Source organism: Crocuta crocuta, unplaced genomic scaffold, assembly GCF_008692635.1.
Source record: "Crocuta crocuta isolate KB4526 unplaced genomic scaffold, BGI_CrCroc_1.0 scaffold67, whole genome shotgun sequence".
In the NCBI taxonomy this organism is placed as follows: Eukaryota; Metazoa; Chordata; class Mammalia; order Carnivora; family Hyaenidae; genus Crocuta; species Crocuta crocuta.
In genome coordinates this window covers 2,058,066-2,077,703 of record NW_027531896.1, presented here as the reverse complement: position 1 = coordinate 2,077,703, position 19,638 = coordinate 2,058,066, and the positions used below count along the sequence as shown (strand labels likewise).

Here is a 19,638-nt window from a genome sequence, read left to right as displayed (position 1 = left end):
TAGCTGTCAGCACAGAGACCAACGTGGGGCTCGAACCCATGAACAGTGAGATCATGACCTGAGCCGAAGTCGGACACTTAACTGACTGAGCCACGCAGGAGCCCCAACTATTTTCATGTCTTATCTCTGCTTGTTTGGACTTCTTATGTTCTTTCAGATTTATTATTTCTGCCCCTTTTCCATTCCTCCCTCATCTGGTTTTCATTCAATTTATGCTCATTTTGTGGTCACACTAGCAATTTAAAATTTTTTTAATGTTTATTTATTTTGGGAGCGATAGAGCAGGAGAGGTGTGTAGAGAGAGGGAGAGAGAGAATCCCAAGCAGACTCCATGCTGTCAGTGCAGTTCGATATGGAACTCAATCTCATGAACCACGAGATCATGACTTGCATCAAAATCAAGAGTCTGATGCTGAACTGGCTGAGCCAGGTGCCCCCAGTCTAGCAATTTTAATATGGACATTTAACGTGTGAAGTCTAAAGTTAATTATCATCCTTCCTTTCTTCCAGCAACACAGAGCTTAGATTACTTTCCCTAACCACCAGCTCCCCACCTCTGTGCTAGGGTGTCCATGACTTCAGCACTATGTTTTTTAATTCTTCCAACTAGCCATTGTCTATTTATTATTATATGGAGCCAGGGTTTCTTTAGGACTCCTGCCTTCTCCCAGTGCCTTTGCTCATGATTCCTTCTGGCATCTCTTGAGCCATTGTCCTTACTCCTGGAGTACCTTCATCAGAATACCATTTAGTCTGTGCTAGTGAAACCTCAGTTTTATTTGTCTGAGTGCCTTTTCTTAATGCTCAATCTTAAAAGGTTAAGTACTATTAGGTACAGAATTCATGGCTGACAAGCTATTTTCTCTCAGTATTTTCAAGTTTTTACAGTTCTTCTGGATTCCCTTGTCACTGAGGGATCAGATTGGGGGCAGATCTCTGCCTCTTTTAAGATATTTTAGTTTTTGGTGATCTGTGATTTGACTATAATGTGCCTAAGTATTAGTTTGTTTTTAAATTTTTCTTATTTGGAGTTATTTGGGCTTGCTAAGTATGTGGGTTTGTGTCACTTGATTATTTTGAAAATTTTAGGCCACTGTTACCTCTTGATTTTATCCACCTCCAAGTACACTAGGCTGATATAGGTGTGTGCTACCTCTGCAGGTTCAATTCTGCTATTGTTTAGCTCTTCTGATTGTTCTTTATTTCCCCTTGTGATTTGTGATTTTTTTTATTGATCCCTATATCTTTTATTGATCGTACTATCTTGGTCGTTCTTTCAAAACAGTGAGGATCTGCATTAACTCTGCCAGCTGTCTGATGATCTCAACTTTATACAACCCACTTTAAACTAGCTCCTTTGTTTGGGACTTCGAGGGCCTCATAGGAAATATGGATTCTGGGCCAGAGCCATGGTTGAAAACTCTAAGGAAAGATATCTTCCGCCCCCCACCTCAACCCCCCCCCTCATACACGCAGCTAGACAATTTCCTCATTATGCTCTTGGATGAGGGGTGGCGGTTTCTTATTTCACCCATAGTGAGGTGTTGTTTTCCAGGAGACCATGTTTATGTAGGTGTCTATATATCCTCTTATCCGGCCTCAACACCTGGTACCCTTTTGGAGTCCATGGTCTCTCGTTGTGTCCGGCCTGTGAACATTTCTCTTTATTAGCTTAACTGTGCTTCAAAGTGATTTTTAAAAAATATTTCATGAGTGGGGCACCTGGGTGGCTCAGTTAGTTGAGTGTCTGACTCCTGATTTTGGCTCAGGTAATGATCCCAGGGTCGTGGGATTGAGCCCTGTGCCAGGCTTCGCACTGAGCCACGGAGCCTACTTGGGATTCTTTCTGTCTCTCTCTCCCATGGCCCCTCTCTCCCACTCAGGCCCCATCCTAAATTAAAAAAATAAATAAATAAGTAAATAAGTTTTATTAGCATATCTTATGATTTCTACTGGAGAGTTTTAAAAAAGAATATCTAGCCTGATATTTGCCAGAAACAAATCTAGCTTCCCCTCCTCCATGCTCCCTAAACAGTTTTGGCCCAGTTGCCACTGATTCCCCATGACTTAGTCCAAAGGACACTTCTGGGTCCTCACCCGCCTGGGCACTCAGCACCGTTCCGCAAAGCACACCTCTCCCTCCCGGACAGACTCTCCGCCTTCAGGGCATGGTGCTCTTCGGCTTTCTTCCTGCTTCTTTGTCTTCTTAGTGTCCTCTGCCAGTGTTCCTCTACGTGACCTGTGAATGTTGGCACTTTTCAGAACGTGAGCCTGAGTCCTCTCTTCTCCTGAGTCCTCTTCACACTCCTGATGAGCCTGTCTTTTCCTGAGGTTTTCCATACTGCTTGTATGGTGAGGGCTCTCTAATTTACATCTCCATCCCAGACATCTTTTCACACAGACTCCCATACCTCACATTGACAGACATGGAAATTTGATCGTTCCCTCAATTATCCTTCTGCCCCAGGATTCCCCAACTTAGTAGACACCACGCTGTACATGTGTTCATGTGGCCCAGCCTTCCTCATTCTCGTGCACACTCTCAATCCCCTCCGAGCCCTTCTCTCTCTACCTTCATGCCGCCATGTCTCCCACCTGCATGCCACCAACTAGTCCAGCTTCTCTCTCTCTAGGCTGTGCTCACTCAGCAGCTCTAACCAACTTTTAAAGTCACAAGTCCTCTTACTCCAAAGCTTAAAATTATTTATGCTCTCTGCTCTCAGCAGAGAGCCCGATGCGGGGCTCGAACCCACAAACCGTGAGATCATGACCTGAGCTGAAGTTGGACGCTTAACCGACTGAGCCACCCAGGCGCCCCAGCACCGACACTAATCTAAAATGGATTCCTGACTGGCTCTTGAGTCACTTGACCCCTGTCTGCTTCTTCTGCTTTAACTTTAGGCCACTCACCACCCCACAGCTCAGCCTTCTTCCTAGTCCCTGAGCATTCTGTGCTTCTTCATGGCCTCAGGGTGTTTGCACACGGTGTTCTTTCACCTGGAGCAAGCTTTCTTGCTGACTTCTTTAAGTTTCCAAGTTAAACAAGCCCTCTGAAAATATTCTTCAACGTCTATCTAGGTTAGAAGAGGTCTTTCTTGTTATTTTTTTCCTCCTTTCTGGCACTTACCAGAGATTGTTTAATTACCTATTTTATTTGTCTACCTGACCAACACCTGTCTCTCTACTGCAACACACATCTGTGGTTGCGGTGTGTAGCATAGGGCCTGCGATGTGAGACCCTCACTATACATTTGGTGACAGGACCTATGAATGAACTCCCTCCCACCCACCTAACCTAGTTCGTAAGCCCTGACACTATCGGGTCATCTCAAAGCAAACAACGCAGGGCGGGACAACTCATCATCACCTCCATAGGAACATCTGTCATCTGCTGGGCCTTGAACTCTGGCTGTCAGAAGACCCCCCTCAGACCACGGCCATCACAGGAAAGGCTGTAGTGAATCTCACACACATCAGCTGACCTTGCACACGGGCTCTGCCCCGTTCAGGGTGGTGGAGATACACAGGCATATATTAACACGACTCTAAGAAATGGTCCCTCCTGTATTTCCAGTTGACCCTCCTCTTACAAATAAGGTAAGATTGATTCTGTCTGTTTCTTCTTCTTCAGATTAACAAAATTTACCCTCAATTTGTTTAAAAGGAGGGAAGAAAGCCTGTTTCTAATTTGTTCTTATCCATTTATTAAATGTAATCATACAGTAAAAAAAAAAAAAAAACCCTCAGAGATGTTAAAAACAGCAGGAAAATATTAAACTTGCAGAGTCCAAAGCTTGAATCATAAAATATGTTTCATGGGGCTCTTACTGAAATGGGACACAACCTTAATGACATTCACAATTACTTGCTAAGAGGCTCGATGTAACCCAGAAGGCAGAGATAGAGTAACACATCTACCCAACGTGCTCTCTCTTCATGGAGACTAGGTTCCAAGCTACAGAGTCCCGTGAGGATTCTGTTGGCTTTGGGAGCGTGGAGTTTAGAGTTCCCTCTGTCGATTCTATGTTTCTTTTTTTAATTAAGAGTGAAATAAGCTAATGGAAAATATTATTCACTTTTTGGGGGATGAGACCTGTTTCTTCCCTCACTTCCCTCCTTTTTCTCATCTGCCTCCCCCCCACCAGAAATGTATAAGCAAATGCCCCTACTTAGGAGTCCAGTGTGGAAAAAAAGAAAGCACACGGGGCTACGATGTCATTTCCCAAAGTGCTGTCGCATAACTTGAGATGATGGCTTAGGGAAGGATTTCCTCAGACTCCAAAGGATTTGCTGATGTCGGAGAAGCAGTTCACACTGATTTCTTGTTCTGTGTGTGCGTGCACGCCCCCTGCGCTGCCTTAGTCCGCCCGGGCTCCTGTCACAAAGTATGTCAGACTGAGTGCCTTAAAAAACAGGAATTTAGGGGCGCCTGGGTGGCTCAGTCGGTTAAGCATCTGACTTCGGCTCAGGTCATGATCACATGGTTCATGGGTTCGAGCCCCACTTCGGACTCTGTGCTGACAGCTCAGAGACTGGAGCCTGCTTCCGATTCTGTATCTCCCTCTCCTGCTCTCTCTCTCTCTCAGAAATAAATAAAACATTAAAAAAATTTTTTTTAAAAAACAGAAATTTATTCTGGAGGCTAAAAGTCCAACATCAGGCTGTTGCTCACAGTGGTTTCTTCTGAGGCTTCTCGCTGTGGTTTGTCGATGGCGTGCCTGCACATGGTCTTCGCTCTCTGTGTCTGTGCCTCAGTGTCCTCTGCTGAGAAAGACGCCTAGAGGGGCGCCTCGGCGGCTCAGTCGGTTAAGCGTTCAGCTTTGACTCAGGTCATGATCTCACAGTTTGTGAGTTTGAGCCCCTTGTTGGAGTCTATGCTGACAGCTCAGAGCCTGGAGCCTGCTTCGGATTCTGTGTCTCCCTCTCTCTCTGCCCCTTCCCTTGTGCTCTGTCTGTCTCAAAAATAAAGAAACATGTAAACAAAAAGAAAGAAAGACACCTAGAAATGCTATAAAAAAGTAAATTGAGGCACAGAGAAGGAGAATGAGGGTAGTGGGTGGGGTAGCTGTTTTAGACAGAAGGACCAGGGATGGCCTCCCTGTGGTGGGAATTTCAAACCAGAGACAGGAATGAGAGGAAGCAGAGCCTCATGGAGATCTGAGGGGAGCGCTCTAGACAGGGGGAACAGCACTGCAAAACCCCCGGGGCGTGGGCAAGGTCCTGTGGTGGGAGCAGAGTCGGAAAATCTCACTGACCCTTAACTTTCTCATCCCTAAACTGGGGTACTGAGATGTCATTGTGAAAAGTGGAAATGAAATACTGGATGTAACACAGAGCATAGAGTTGGTCTTCAGTAATGGCCATGACGGTCCCTTTTCTCAACACATCCCAGGGTGCTGGTTTATAAAGCCTGGTGAAGGGTGGACACCTGGGTGGAGCAGTCACTTAAGCATCCAACTTCGGCTCGGGTGATGATCTCACAGTTCATGGGTTCGAGCCCCGTGTCTGGCTCTGTGTGGGCAGCTCAGAGCCTGGAGCCTGCGTCAGATTCTGTCTCCCTCTCTTTCTGCCCCTCCTCTGCTCATGCTCTGTCTCTATCTCTCTCAAAAATAAATAAACATTAAAAAAAATAATAAATCCTGGTGAAGGTACAAAGGTATGGGTTATGGCATGGAAAGTATCTTAGGCTGCAGAGCCCAGGACTGCCCCTCAGCTTGCCACCCATGGGTGCTATAGGTGACTCTGAGGTTAACATATTTCCTTCTTTCCCGAATTCAGCACTCTTACTTTCCCGCTTGCTCACCTGGTTCTGGCTTTCCTCACACGTGACTCACTCCTCAGTCTTCTCTAACTGTTACATGCTCAGTCACGTTCCCCCTCCCTCCAGAGCACTCCATGGCTCCCTTTGCCCAGGTCTGATCTTCTGGTTTCCCGGTCCTGCCAGTTTCCTTCTCCTAACACTTATCTCTGCCCTCAGAATCTCAGCTCCTATTCCAAGCCTTTTCTTCGGGGCTTGCTTTCCCAGACACCCTTTTATCTCCACATTCCGAGATTACAGATGACTTTAACTTTTTTCCTGTTGGTTTTTCTGTGTTCTGATTTTTTTTTTTAAAATAATGCTTATGTATTGCTTTTAGTAATTTATTAAAAAACCCAATTTCATTTTTAATTAGAAAATCACACACACACACACACACACACACACACACACGCACACAGTATTTATACTCATTTGTCTCCCAAAGAATTCGGGGTCCCAAATGTAGAACTTTAGTCCCTCAAGAAGATGGCTGCAAGTCTGCATTCAGTAACTTCTCTGCATTATGTGTCTTTCTCTCAACTTGAAAGCCTGTTCACACAGAACACAGATGCCTAGAATGTGTTGAACCTTGTTAGTTTCTCAGTGGGTCACCTCAGATATTTCAAAGATTTACATTTGTATGAGGATGGGTCCCTTTGGCCTCTTCTAAGGAAATTAGATCATAACTATGCCCTCGGTAGTTCAGGAGATTGGAAGTGATGTGCTGGCTGGGGTGCCTGGGTGGCTTAGTCGGTTAAGCGTCCGACTTTCGCTTAGGTCATGATCTCGCGGTTCATGGGTTCGGGCCCCGCGTCGGGCTCTGTGCTGACTGCCAGTTCAGAGCCTGGAGCCTGTTTCAGATTCTGTATCTCCCTCTCTCTCTCTGACCCTCCCCTGCTCACGCTGTCTCTCTCTCTCCTAGAAATAAATAAAAAACATTAAAAAAAAAAAAAAAAGGAAGTGATGTGCTGGCCACAACACGGGGTTGGCTTTGGGTTTTCCCTGTGCTGTTCCTTCTTCAGCCGCCTGCAAGCTCTGTGAGGGCTGTGAGCCTTGTACCTCAGCTCTGTCCCGGCCCTGGACAGTCTGGAACCATTGGGAAAGCAGTGATGCGGGTTTACTCCGTTTGCAAACATGAAGAGGGTTTCAGTGTTGAGTTTCGCCATCCAGAAGAGAAATAAACTATATTGCATTGGAAGAACTAATATAAGATAGAGCATCTTTATGTTCTCAGGACTCTATTGTCCCGTCTCTGAGAGACTGTCAGTATTCGTTTGCTGATTCTGCTGCTTCTTGAGTAGATTATCTCTCAGGTTATTTTACAGCCCCAGGGCCTGGCTTCCCGGGGCAGAGTGTGAACATATTCAGAAGTGTCAGAGAACAGCAAAGAACTTGACACTCCCACCCCTACTGGGATAGACCAGAGCATAAGTCTCAGAGAAAAGGTATTTTGTTTCTTGAAAACCATTCTTCTGAGCACTTAGCAGCTATGCTTCTTAAGTATAAATGCTTCTTCCCAGCACCGAGGTGGTATGTGTAGTGTTCATCTTTTCCACACCAGAACTTGAGAGGTCATATTCAAGAACATTCCAACATGGCTCTGAGGCTTCACTTTCTTTGTGAGATGGGGTGATGCCTACCTCACACAGCTGTTGTGAGACGGAAGGGGATTAGGTGAAATCAAGTGAAATTCAGGTGGAGCACCCAGTCCAGCACCTAACTTGTGGTGGGTCCTCGATAAATGGCAGTGTCACGATGATGAGCATGAGGCAGCTATGGCCTTGTGGCAGGGAAGCACTGTGGGGCCTGGTCACCTTCTGTGGGCACCTAATTTTACGTGGTCTGCCAGTGGGGCGGGTTTATCCCTTTGGTTACGGAGCAGGGGCAGGGGAGGTTGGCAATGTTACTGATATATTTCTCCATAAATACAACCTGTCTGCATTCATGAACGTGACTAAACAGTCCTGCGGACGATAGGTGCACTTCGGCCTGCGCAGATTGCCATGATGCTGGCCTGGGTGGTGGGGGGGGAAAGTCGGGGTGTCCGAAGCTGGCTCCAAGGTCAGGAAGCACTCACTGATGCTCACAGACCTCTGCAGGCCCCCGGCCCCCGGAAGTGCTGGCTTCTGTGACTCAAGTGGCCATTTTCCGGAAGAAAGCAAGGCACCTTGAGATCGGAGTGTATGGCTGCCCAGGAGAGCACCCTTTGGTGCCGCTCCGTGTGGCTTGCAAAATTTTCGCAGAGGCTGAATCTTGTCATTCCCTCCTCAGAGCTGAAGTGCTAAATGCAAATAGTCTGAGGAGAAGTAGCCTGGCAGCCACCTCTGATATAACTTACTTAGGCAGGATTGATTTGTGGCAGCAAATTTTGAGAGTGGGAAGGATTCCGGAGATTTAATGGGGAGAGCAATGAACTGGAAGAAATAGCGCGCAGGGGCCTTCAGAAAGGGAAGGGCCCGAGGCCAAACAAAGGCAAACTTTGCTGCTCCACGTTTTGCCTGGGGCTGATCGACTTTCTCCTGAGCAGCTGCTTCTCCCAGTTTGTGTGCAGAAATACTGTCAACACTTTGAAAATGAGCAGCAGGCTACTGCCATTTAAATCAGGATTTCAGGAAAGAAAAAAAGAAGAACAAAACTAGCTGGAAGCTGGAGTGTGAATTTATGACGCAGAGTATTTAATGATATTAACATGCAGAGTGGCAATGTAGATTTTTATGTCATGTCCCAAGAATCAGTATATTTGCTAATTTTGAAAAGGTTGGGGTGGAGGTGGCATCATTCTCCTGCATATATTTAGGGCATAATCACTAATTTCTTGCCATTTACTAGAATTCATAAGATTTGGAAGAGAGAGAGAAAAAAATCAGCACAATTTATTGAAATATTTTGGAAAAAATGTGACATGACTATGTTCAAATGTTTTTACTAATAATGAAGGCAAATCCAAAATAATATTTATGGATCAAAAGCAAGTGCAATGGTTTAAAACCCTTAGAATGGTTATTCTGGGCAGGAGAACTATAGGTATTGTATCCTTTTCCATTTTCTGTAGTTTTGTATAATTTCAAAGAAAAGGTTAGTCTTTTATGATGATGGGATTGCACAGTTAAAATGTGTTTCTTTTCTTTTTTCTGCAATAGGGTTACATGATGGAAAACCGGATCTCAGGCCTAAAATGTGACACAGATGTGTTTGTAACTTTTGAAGGTGACAATGTTGTTATGCTGCAGGTAAGAGTCAGGAAATGTTTATTCTTCTTTTTTTAAAGAATGTTTATTTTGAGAGAGAGAGAGTGAGCGTGCATGAGTGTGCTAGTGCTAGTCAGGGAGGGGCAGATGCAGAGGGAGGGAGAGAGAGAGAGAGAGAGAAAGAGAGAATCCCAAACAGGCTCCCCACTGACAGCAGAGAGCCCGACATGGGGCTTAATCTCATGAATCGTGAGGTCATAACCTGAGCTAAAATCAAGAATTGGATATTTAACCAACTGTGCCACCCAGGGGCCCCATGGAAATGTTTCTTCTTTTTTTTAAATTTTTTTAAATATTTATTTTTGAGAGACAGAGTGAGACAGAGTATGAGCGGGGTAAGGGCAGAGAGACAAAGAGACACAGAATCTGAAGCAGGCTCCAGGCACTGAGCAAGCATTCAGCATAGAGCCTGAAGTGGGGCTCGAACCCGCGAACTGTGAGATCATGACCAGAGCCAAAGTCGGACGCTTAACTGACTGTGCCACCCAGGCACCCCTGTTTATTCTTCTTAAACAGCATAACTTTCAAGATCAAGAGTTATCTAGAAATCTGAAGTGTTCCGTATGTTTTATCTTCATCTGATGTCTTCGTTTAATTGGTAGCTGTTTTCCTGTTACGCACTTGATCTTTGCAGTAGTTGAACAAGGGATTAAATTATTTTTCTCCTAGCTGATCTTTGACATTGAACTATGTCTTTTTGGCTTTAAGAAAACAGCTTCTTATACACAATTAGTCAAGTTCTTGTACTGGGAAGGCTATTCCATAAGCGTATATGAAGACCCAGAAGATGAATAGGTTCAAAGACATGAAAAGGCAATTTACAAAAGGAGGGTAATTGATCAACCTCACTGGCGGTCAGAGAAATGCACATTAAGGCAGACTATAATACTGTTTTCTCTATCACACTGACTCCTCTTAAAAGTATACTGAGGTCCCAGTGTTGGTGAGAACAAAAGAGGCACTCTTCCATGTTGCTATTAGGCTGTATGTGATTCTACTTCTGGGACTATCAAAGGTAATAATACTAAAATACAGAAAAACGTTAAGGCACAAACGTTTTCATTAGTACATTATTTATTACAGCAATAATGTTGGAATCTAAATTTTCAACAATAGGAAAATGATTATGTAAATCATGTTCTGGACACTCAGTAGGGAATTATGTAGCTTTTAAAATTGTACTTACAAAGAGTTTATTACAGAAATTAAAAGCTCATGACGTGGTAAGTAAAAATGAGATAAAATTGTATATACAATGTGGTCATAACTTGGTGTTTTTCAAAAAGAAAAATAGGGACTTCCGGTTCTGCTAAGATGGAATGGCCTTATTCCTCCCAGGTTCCCCCTCTTAATAATGCAACACTCTGGACATAATACAACAAACAAGTATAAGAAAACCCTGAAAGGGAGAAAGAAGAAAGCGGGCTGCCTAGGGATCTTGGAACTGGAGGAAGGAAACGGCAGTGAGTTCTCTGGGTTTCCTAATTGTCTCCCATAAATCCTGGATAGGGGCATACTTGTGTGCCCTGAGCTCTCATAGGCATAGACAAACTCCCAGAAAAGCCTGTTCCCGCAGCCAAAGGATAGGGAAGATAGTGGCCTAACAACAAACAAACAAACAAACAAACAAACAAAACCTTTCTAGCAATACCCGCTCTACATCAGTCAAACAAAAGAAACAAACTGAACACACACACACAGACACACACACACACAGACACACACACACAGACACACACTCACACACATACACACGCCTGTTTCAGCAGGGCCATGGCAGGAACTGGTCTTTCACCTGACCTCTGATCCAAGGAAGTAGGCAGAAGCAGGTCGGAGGTGGTAGCACTCCCATTACCCAACCTGGTGTTGTTCGTGGGGCTGAGCAGGGATCTAATCTTCTGTCCCCTGCCTGGTGGAAGCAAATGGAAGTCAGATTTTTTACATCAGGGTAATGTCAGCAGGGCCCACTGGTGAGGTAAGCCTCCACCTCTACTTAGCAGCAGCAAGATCCTTTGAGGTGATGTAAAGTGAGGCAAATCACCAGTATGATTGAACCCTGTACCCCGGTGTCAGCAGGATCCAATGGAGAGTTGAGCCCCTACTTACACAACTAGAATGGAGGTCATCAACCAGACTAACCCAGGAGGTGTGATAAAAAAACAAAAAGGCTCAAATAACCAATATTAGGAATGAAATGGATATGTCACTAGGTATCTTGCAGGAAATAAAAGAATAATGAAGGAATACTAGAAAATAATTTTACATTAATAAATTTGATGACTTAGTCAAATTGACCAATTCCTCAAAAGCCACAAACACCCAAACCTAACCAACTTGAATAGACATGAATAGTCCTATATTTCAGTTTCCCACAGAAATTGATTTTTTATTAATAATAAAATACTTCCTCAAAAGAGATCTCCAGGCCTAGGTTTCTTTGAATAATTCTGTCAAACATTTAAAGAAGAATTTTACACAATCTCTTCCAAAAAATAGGAAAGAAGGGAACACTTCCCAACTCACTTCATATAGCTCATATTATTCTGGTACCAAAAGTAGACATTACAAAAAAAAGGAAAAACACACATCAGTAATTCTCATAAGCTTAGATATAAGAATCTTCAACAAAATATTAACAAACTGAATCTAACAGTGTATAAAATGAATTATACACCATCATGGAATTTATTCTTGATATGCAAGACTGCTTTAGCATTCAAAAATTAATTGTTACAGTCCATTGTATCATTAGACTATAGGAAAAAAAAAATCATGAACATATTGGTTTACCCAGTTAAAGCTTTTGACAAAATCACAGTCTAAAATGTTATAAACCAGGAATAGGAGGGAACTTCTTTAACCTGATAAAAAGTGTATACAAAAAATATAACATCGTACTTAACTGGTGAATCACTGAATGCTTTCCTCCTAAGATCAGGAACAAGTCAAGGATGTCTATTGGCACCAGTGTTATTTAACATAGGGCTGGACATTAGACCAGTGTAATAAAGCAAGAAAAAGAAATACAAGGCATAGATATTATAAAGGAAGAAATAAAAACTGTCCCTGTTTCCACATTATGTGATTATCTACATAGGAAATTCACAGAAGCTATCCCCAAACTCCTATAACTGAGTTCAGCAATACTGCAAGATATAAGATCAATACACAAAAATCAATCTCATTTCGGGGCGCCTGGGTGGCTTAGTCGGTTAAGCGTCCGACTTTCCGACTTTCGCTTAGGTCATGATCTCGCGGTTCGTGGGTTCGAGCCCCGCGTCGGGCTCTGTGCTGACTGCCAGCTCAGAGCCTGGAGCCTATTTCAGAGTCTGTGTCTCCCTCTCTCTCTGACCCTACCCTGCTCATGCTGTCTCTCTCTCTCTCTCCTAGAAATAAATAAAAAATATTAAAAAAAATAAATCTCATTTCTATATACTAATAACAAACATGAAAACTGAAATTAAACACACAATATCATTTACAATTGTTCCCTCAAAAAGAAATGCTTAGGTTTAAATGTATTAAGCATGCATAAGGATCTATATGCTGAAAATTACAAAATGCTTGGAAGAAATCAAAGAAATCCTAAGTAAATGGGGAGAGATACTATATTCATTGATTGGATGGCTCTGTGTAGGAAGATGCCCATTCTGCCCAAATTGATCTATAGATATAATGAAATTCCCATCAAAATCAGAACAAAGTTTTGTTGTAGACATAGATAAGTTTGTTCTAAGACATCATCAAAATGGTTGAATGGGACTTTTCTGCCATCTTACCCCTAGAAAACACCAATTTTCATAATGATCCAAGGGTAACAGTCCCTTTGTATAAGTCCAGGAGTCCAGGAAAGTTCCAGCACATTGCTGGAGCAAAAAGTAATCTGAGATTGGATGCACTGAAGAAAGTAAGAGGAACAGTTTCACTTTACCTGTGTTACCTCTCCCTCGAAGCAGCACAGCTCAGTGATAAAAGAGATCTTTCGGCCTGTGATTTCCCCCACAGGGGAAAGCGAGAGTATGTAAGTGAGCACCCAGCTTCCCCAGATGTGTGGGACATTGCCCAAGAGGCCCATTTCTTTCTCCTCTTACCCAGATTTCTGAGGTGTGTTGCATGACATGGACTACAAGGAGTAGCTGGGTGAATGGCAGCCAGGGCTGACGTCAGTTGGATATGGATCCTACTAACTGCTTTGCAGACTCCTTCCAGAAACCCACTTATGAACCCCTGGGGACATCTCACTTACAGATCTTCCAACTTGGCCTACAGACACCCACAACACTCTACATGCCTCAGTCACATTCACTGCTACTCCGTGGCCAGTTGTCAGTGTACACTCCCAAGGCAGTAAGAACCAGCCTTTGCAGACAGCTAGTGAGCACCTGCAGAAAGCCAGCCTGACCCTGTGGGATCAGAAGAAAGCATACAGACTTGAGCATTCAGTACCACCCAAGGGGGGGCAAACAAGAAGCTAGCGGTAAACACTAATCCTGGTTTTGCAGGATCAAAAGAAGTAATACAATCTTAAGAACTATTCCCTAAGAGGGAATAAGAGGTGTGGAACATGTGTATCTATAGAAGGTCTGAGAAAGCCTCAATTCATCAGAGGACCAATAGAAGGTATTTCTCTCCCAAAGCCAGTCACTAAAGACTGTAGGAGGTGACAGCTTCTTCAAATGTGAAGACAGCAATGGAAGACTTCAAGGAACATGAGAAATGAGGGAAACATGATACCACCAAAGGGACATAAGGATTTTCTAGTAAGTGATCCCAAAGAAATGGAGATCTGCAATTTTCCTGATAAGCAATTCAAAGCAGTTGTTTTAAGGAAGTTAAAGAAAACACAGAAAGATCATTCAATGAAATCAGGAAAAAAAGAGTTAGAAATTTAACAAAGAAATATAAAGCATTAAAAACAACCAAATAGGAATTACAGAGTTGCAGAATACAATGAATGAAGTGAAAGACACAGTAGAAAACATCAGCAGCAGACCTGATTGAGCAGAAAAAGATTTTGTGAAGGAGAATACAGGTCATTTGAAATTATCCAGTCAGAGGAGAACAAAGGAAAAAAGAAGGAAAAAGAGTGAAGAAAGCCTATATGAACTATGGGCCACCATTAAGAGGAAGAATCTATGCATATTGGAATCTCAAAGGAAGAGAGGGAGATAAGGGTAGAATGTTCATTAAAGTCATGGTTGAGAATGTCCCAAATCTGGGGAGAGATTTGGGTAGCCAAGTTCAAGAAGCTCATAAATCCGCCAAGACTTTCAACTCAAAGAGATCTTCTTCAATGTATATTACAATAAAACGGTCTAAAATAAAAGACAAGGAATTTTAAAAGCAGCATGAGAAAAAAAAAGTCCTCAAATACAAGGGAACCCCCATAAGACTGTCAGTGGATTTCTCAGCAGAAACTTTGCAGGCCAAGAGAGAGTGAGGCAATATATTCAATTGCTGAAAAAAACAACAACTGCTAAACAGAAATACTTAGCCTAGCAAAGTTGTCCTTCAAAAATGAAGGAGAGCTATAGACTTTCTCAAGCAAGAAAAGCCAAGAGAGGTCTTCACCACAAGGCCTGCCTTCAAAGAGATGCTGAAAGGAGTTCTTTGAGCTGAAATGAAAGGACATGATTAGTAAGAAAACATGAAACAATAGTAAAAGTCAGCATATAGCCAGATTCAGAATATTCTGATACTGTCATATGGTGGCATGTTGAACATTCAACCCTAGTATAAAGGTTAAAGGACAAAGTATTAAAAATTAGTATAACTACAATAATTTAAGAGATAGACAACATAAAAAGATGTAGGGGCATCTGGGTGATTCAGTCAGTTGAGTGCCTGGCTCTTACTGTCGGTTCAAGTCATGATACCATGGTGGTGGGATCGAACCCTTTGTTGGGTTCTCTGCTGAGTGTGGAGTCTACTTGGGATTCTCTCTCTCTCTCTCTCTCTAAAAAAACAAACCAAAAAAAGATGTATTATAACATCAAAAACAAAATGGGGCAGAGTAAAAAGGTAGAATTTTTGTGTGTGATTGAAGTTGCTATTAGTTCAAAGTATTTTACATAAGTCTCATGGTAATTACAAAGCAAAAACCTAGCGCAGACACAAAAGGTAAGAAGAGAAACAGGGGCGCCTGGGTGGCTCAGTCGGTTGAGCGTCCAACTTCAGCTCAGGTCATGATCTCGCAGCTTGTGGGTTCAAGCCCCACATCGGGCTCTGGTGCTGACAGCCCAGAGGCTGAAGCCTGCTTCAGATTCTGTGTCTCCCTCGCTCTCTGCCCCTCCCCCACTCGTGCTCCATCTCTCTCTCTCTCCAAGTAAATAAACATTAAAAAAATTAATTAAAAAAATGAAGAAGAGAAACAAGCTGATTCTCTCTATATAAAATCATCAAATCACAAAGGAAGAAGGCAAAAGGAAAAAAGAAGCAAGGGAGCTACAGAACAGTCAGAAAACAATAAAATGGTATAAGTCCTTCCATATAAATAATTATTTAAATGTAAACAGATTACATTCTCCAGTCAAAAGGCATAGAGTGGATGAATGGATTAAAAAAAAAAAACCCACAAGACCCAAGTATATGCTGTATATAAGAGATTTACTTCAACTTTTAAGGAAATAAAGCTCAAAATCAAAGAATGGAAAAGATATTCCATGCAAATGGAAACCAAAAGGGAGCGGGGATTGTACACTTATATCAGACAAAATAGAATTTAAGTAAAAAAATCTAACAGGAGGCAAAGAAGACCATTATATAACGATAAATGGGTCAAGTCATTAAGAGGTTATAATAATTATAAATATAATGGACCCAACATTGGAGTACCTAAGTATATTAAGCAAATACTAATAGATCTGAGGGGAGAAATAGACAGGGCAATCATTGTAGGGGACTTCAGTTTCTCACTTTTAAAAACGGATAGGTCATCCAGACAGAAAAGCAATAGGGAAACTTTAGACTGAACTATACTTTAGATCAAATAGATATAACAGATATATACAGAACGTTCCATCCGACAACAGCGTAATGAACACTTTTTTCAAATGCACGTGGACCATTCTGCAGGATAGATCATGTAGGTAACAAACAAATCTTAGCAAATTTCAGAAGATTGAAATCCTACCATGTATCTTTTCCAACCACAATTGTATGAAACTAAAAATCAGTAACATATTCAACAGTGAAATGTTGAAAGCTTTTCCTGTAATATCAGGAACAAGACAGGGTGCCTACTGTTGCTACTCTTCCTCTCCATAGTGCTGGAAGGCCTTGCCAGATAATTAGGCAAGAAAAAGAAAGGGCATCTAAATTGGAAAGGAAGAAGTAACATTGTTCTGTTTGCAAATGGCATGATCTTATATATAGAAATCCTAAAGAATTCACCAAAAATTTCTAGAACCAATAAATGAATCTAGTAAAGTTATAGAATACAAAATCAACATACAAAATTCAGTTGCATTTCTGTACTCTAACAACAAAATACCAAAAAAATAAAATAAAATGAAGCATCATTTATATCAGCATCAAAGACAACAAAATACTTAGAACTAAATACAAACAAGGAGGTGAAAGATCTGAGCACTGAAAGACTATAAGACTTTGAAGAAAGAAATTGAAGAAGGCACAGTAAATAGAAAAATATTCCATTTTGTGGATTGGACGAATTAATATTATTAAAATGTTCATACTACCCAAAGCCATCTATATATTGTACATAATTCCTATCAAAATTCCAATGGTATTTTTCACAGATAGAAAAAACAATCCTAACATTTGTATGGAACCACAAAGGACCCTGAATAGCCAAAGCAATCCTGAGAAAGAACAAAGCTGGAGGCATCACACTTCCTGATTTCTAACTGTATTACGCTATAATCAAACAGTGGTGGTACTGGCATAAAAAAGGGCATATGGACCGATGGAACAGAATCAAGAGCCCACAAATAAATCCATGCATGTGCAGTCAACTAATATCTGACACGGGAGCTAAGAATATGCAATGGAGAAAGAAAAATCACTTCAATACCAGGGGCTGGGAAAATTAGATATTGACATGCAAAAGAATGAAATTGGACCCCTATCTTACACCACTCACAAAAATTAGCTTGAAATGGATTAGATACTTAAACATAAGACCTGAAACTGTAAAACCTCCAGAAGAAAACAGGGAAAACTCTCCTAGAGATTGGTCTTGGCAACAATTTTTTGGATATGATACGCAAAACACAAGCAACAAAATTGAAAGTAAACAAATGGGACTACCTCAATCTAAACAGCATGTGCTTGGGGTGCCTGGGTGGCCCAGTCGGTTAAGCTTCTGACTTCAGCTCAGGTCATGATCTCGCGGTTTGTGGGTTCGGGCCCCGCTTCGGGCTCTGTGCTGACAGCTTGGAGCCTGAAGGCTGCTTCAGATTCTGTGCCTCCCTCTCTCTCTGCCCCTCCCCAGCTCATGCTCTGTCTCTGTCTCTCAAAAAATAAATAAACATCAAAAAATTTTTAAAAAGCGTGTGCTTAAAAAGAAACAATCAGCAAATGAAAAGGCAACCTATGGAATGGGAAGGAATATTTGCAAACCATATATCGAATAAGGGGTTAATAAAAAAAATACACAAAGAAATTGTACAATTCAATGGCAAAAAAAGGAAATAACCTAATTTAAAAATGGACAAAATACTTGAATAGATATTTTTGTAAAGAAGACATAAAAGTGGCCAACAGGTGTATGAAAAAGGTACCTAACATCACTAATCACCAGGGAAATGTAAATCAAAACCACAATGCAAAGAAAGGAGAACTCTTGTGTGCTTGTGCACTGTTGATAGAAATGTAAGTTGGTTCAGCCAAAGTAGAAAATAGAATGGAGGATCTTCAAAATATTAAAAATAGAACTACTCTATGATCCAGCCATCCCACTCCTTTGTGTATGTCCACAGGAATTGAAATCAGTATCTTGAAGGGATATCTGCACACCCATGTTCATTGTCACATTATTCATAATAGCTAAGTTATGGAAACAGCCTAAGTGCCCATCAGTGGATGAATCCATGAAAATATGCCCTACTGAGTTTTGTCAAAGTTGCAAAAGCAGTTCAATGCAGGAATGAGAGCCTTCTCAAAAACTAGTGCTGGAGTAATAGAGCATCCATATGCAAAAAGATGAACCTCAGCCTGAGTTTCCTACCTTACAAAAGTTTTGACTCAGAATAAACTACTTAAATAAAGAACATAAAATTATAAAAACGTCTACCAAAAAATGTAAGAGAAAATCTTTGAGAGCTCAGACCAGAAAAAATTCTAAGATTTGACATCAAAAGCACAACGTATAAAAGGAGGAAAAAAAAAACCCTAGACTTTATCAAACTTAAAAACCTTTTTCTTTGTGAAAGACTGCGAATGGAGATGAAAAGACAAGTTAAAGACTGGGAGAAAATAATTGCAAACTACATATCTGACAAAGGACTTGGGTCCGGACTATAGAAAGAACCCTCAAAACTCAACAGCAAAAAACAATCCAATTATGAAATAGACAAAGTACATGCACAGACATTCCACTCAAGAGGATATGCCAACGTCAAATGGGAACATGAAAAGGTAGGCAACATTCTTAGCCATCAGGGAATTGCAAATTTAAACCACCTTGAGGTACCACAGTAAACCTATCAAAATGCTAATATTTTAAAAAATATGAATAATATTTTTATAATGCCAAAGGTAGCAGAGAAACTGGATCACTCATATATACCCATTACTAGTGGGTATATGAAGTGTTACAGCCACTCTAGAAAAAAGTATTCAGTTTCTTAAAAAAAACTAAACATGTACTTACCATAAAACCCAGCAGTTACACTCTTGGGCATTTATTCTTAGAGAAGTGAAAACTTCTGTTTATACAAAAACGTGCACATGAATGTTCATAGCCAGTATATTCGTAATGACCCCAAGCTGGAAACAACCTAAATGCCCTTCGGTGGGTGACTGGTCAGACTGTCAGTGGCATGTCCAAAGAATACTACTCAGCAAGAAAAAACAAGAATTGTTGATACTCTGAACAACTTGGATGCTGAGTGAGAGAAACCAATCTGAAAAGGTCCCATACCACGTAATCCCATTGTTAAAATTATTTTTTTAAGTTTTTGTTTTTTTTTTTAACATTTATTTCTTTTTGAGAGGGGGCGGGCAGAGAGAGAGGGAGGGAATCTGAAGCAGGTTCCAGGCTCTGAGCTGTCAGCACAGTCTGCCACGGGGCTCAAACCCACGAACCGTGAGATCATGACCTGAGCCAAAATTGGACACTCAACCGACTGAGCCACCCAGGCACCCCTATCCCATTTCTATAACATTCTTGAAGTGACAAAATTACAGTGATGGAGATAAGGTCAGTGTTGCCATGGGTGAGGGAGGGAAAAGAGAGGGAAGTGGCTATAATTTTAAAAAGGTAGCATGAGGGATCCTTGGGATGGAACTGTTCTATAGCTTGCTTGTGGTGATGATCACCTAGACCAACATATGTGATAAAACTGCATAGAACTAAACACACACACACACACACACACACACACACACACACACCAACACACACAC

The 19,638-nt window shown here is 41.7% G+C and overlaps 1 protein-coding gene across 2 annotated transcripts in view; it reads left to right on the top strand.

The window, feature by feature from the left end:
• The window catches only part of ACOXL (acyl-CoA oxidase like), a 337,609-nt gene that overhangs the window by 187,797 nt on the left and 130,174 nt on the right, over window positions 1–19,638 (top strand). For both annotated transcript variants that reach the window (XM_077773455.1, XM_077773456.1), the window contains exon 13: window positions 8,941–9,030. In XM_077773455.1, coding sequence (XP_077629581.1) covers window positions 8,941–9,030 — 90 coding nt within the window. The remainder of the gene's footprint in view (window positions 1–8,940; window positions 9,031–19,638) is intronic.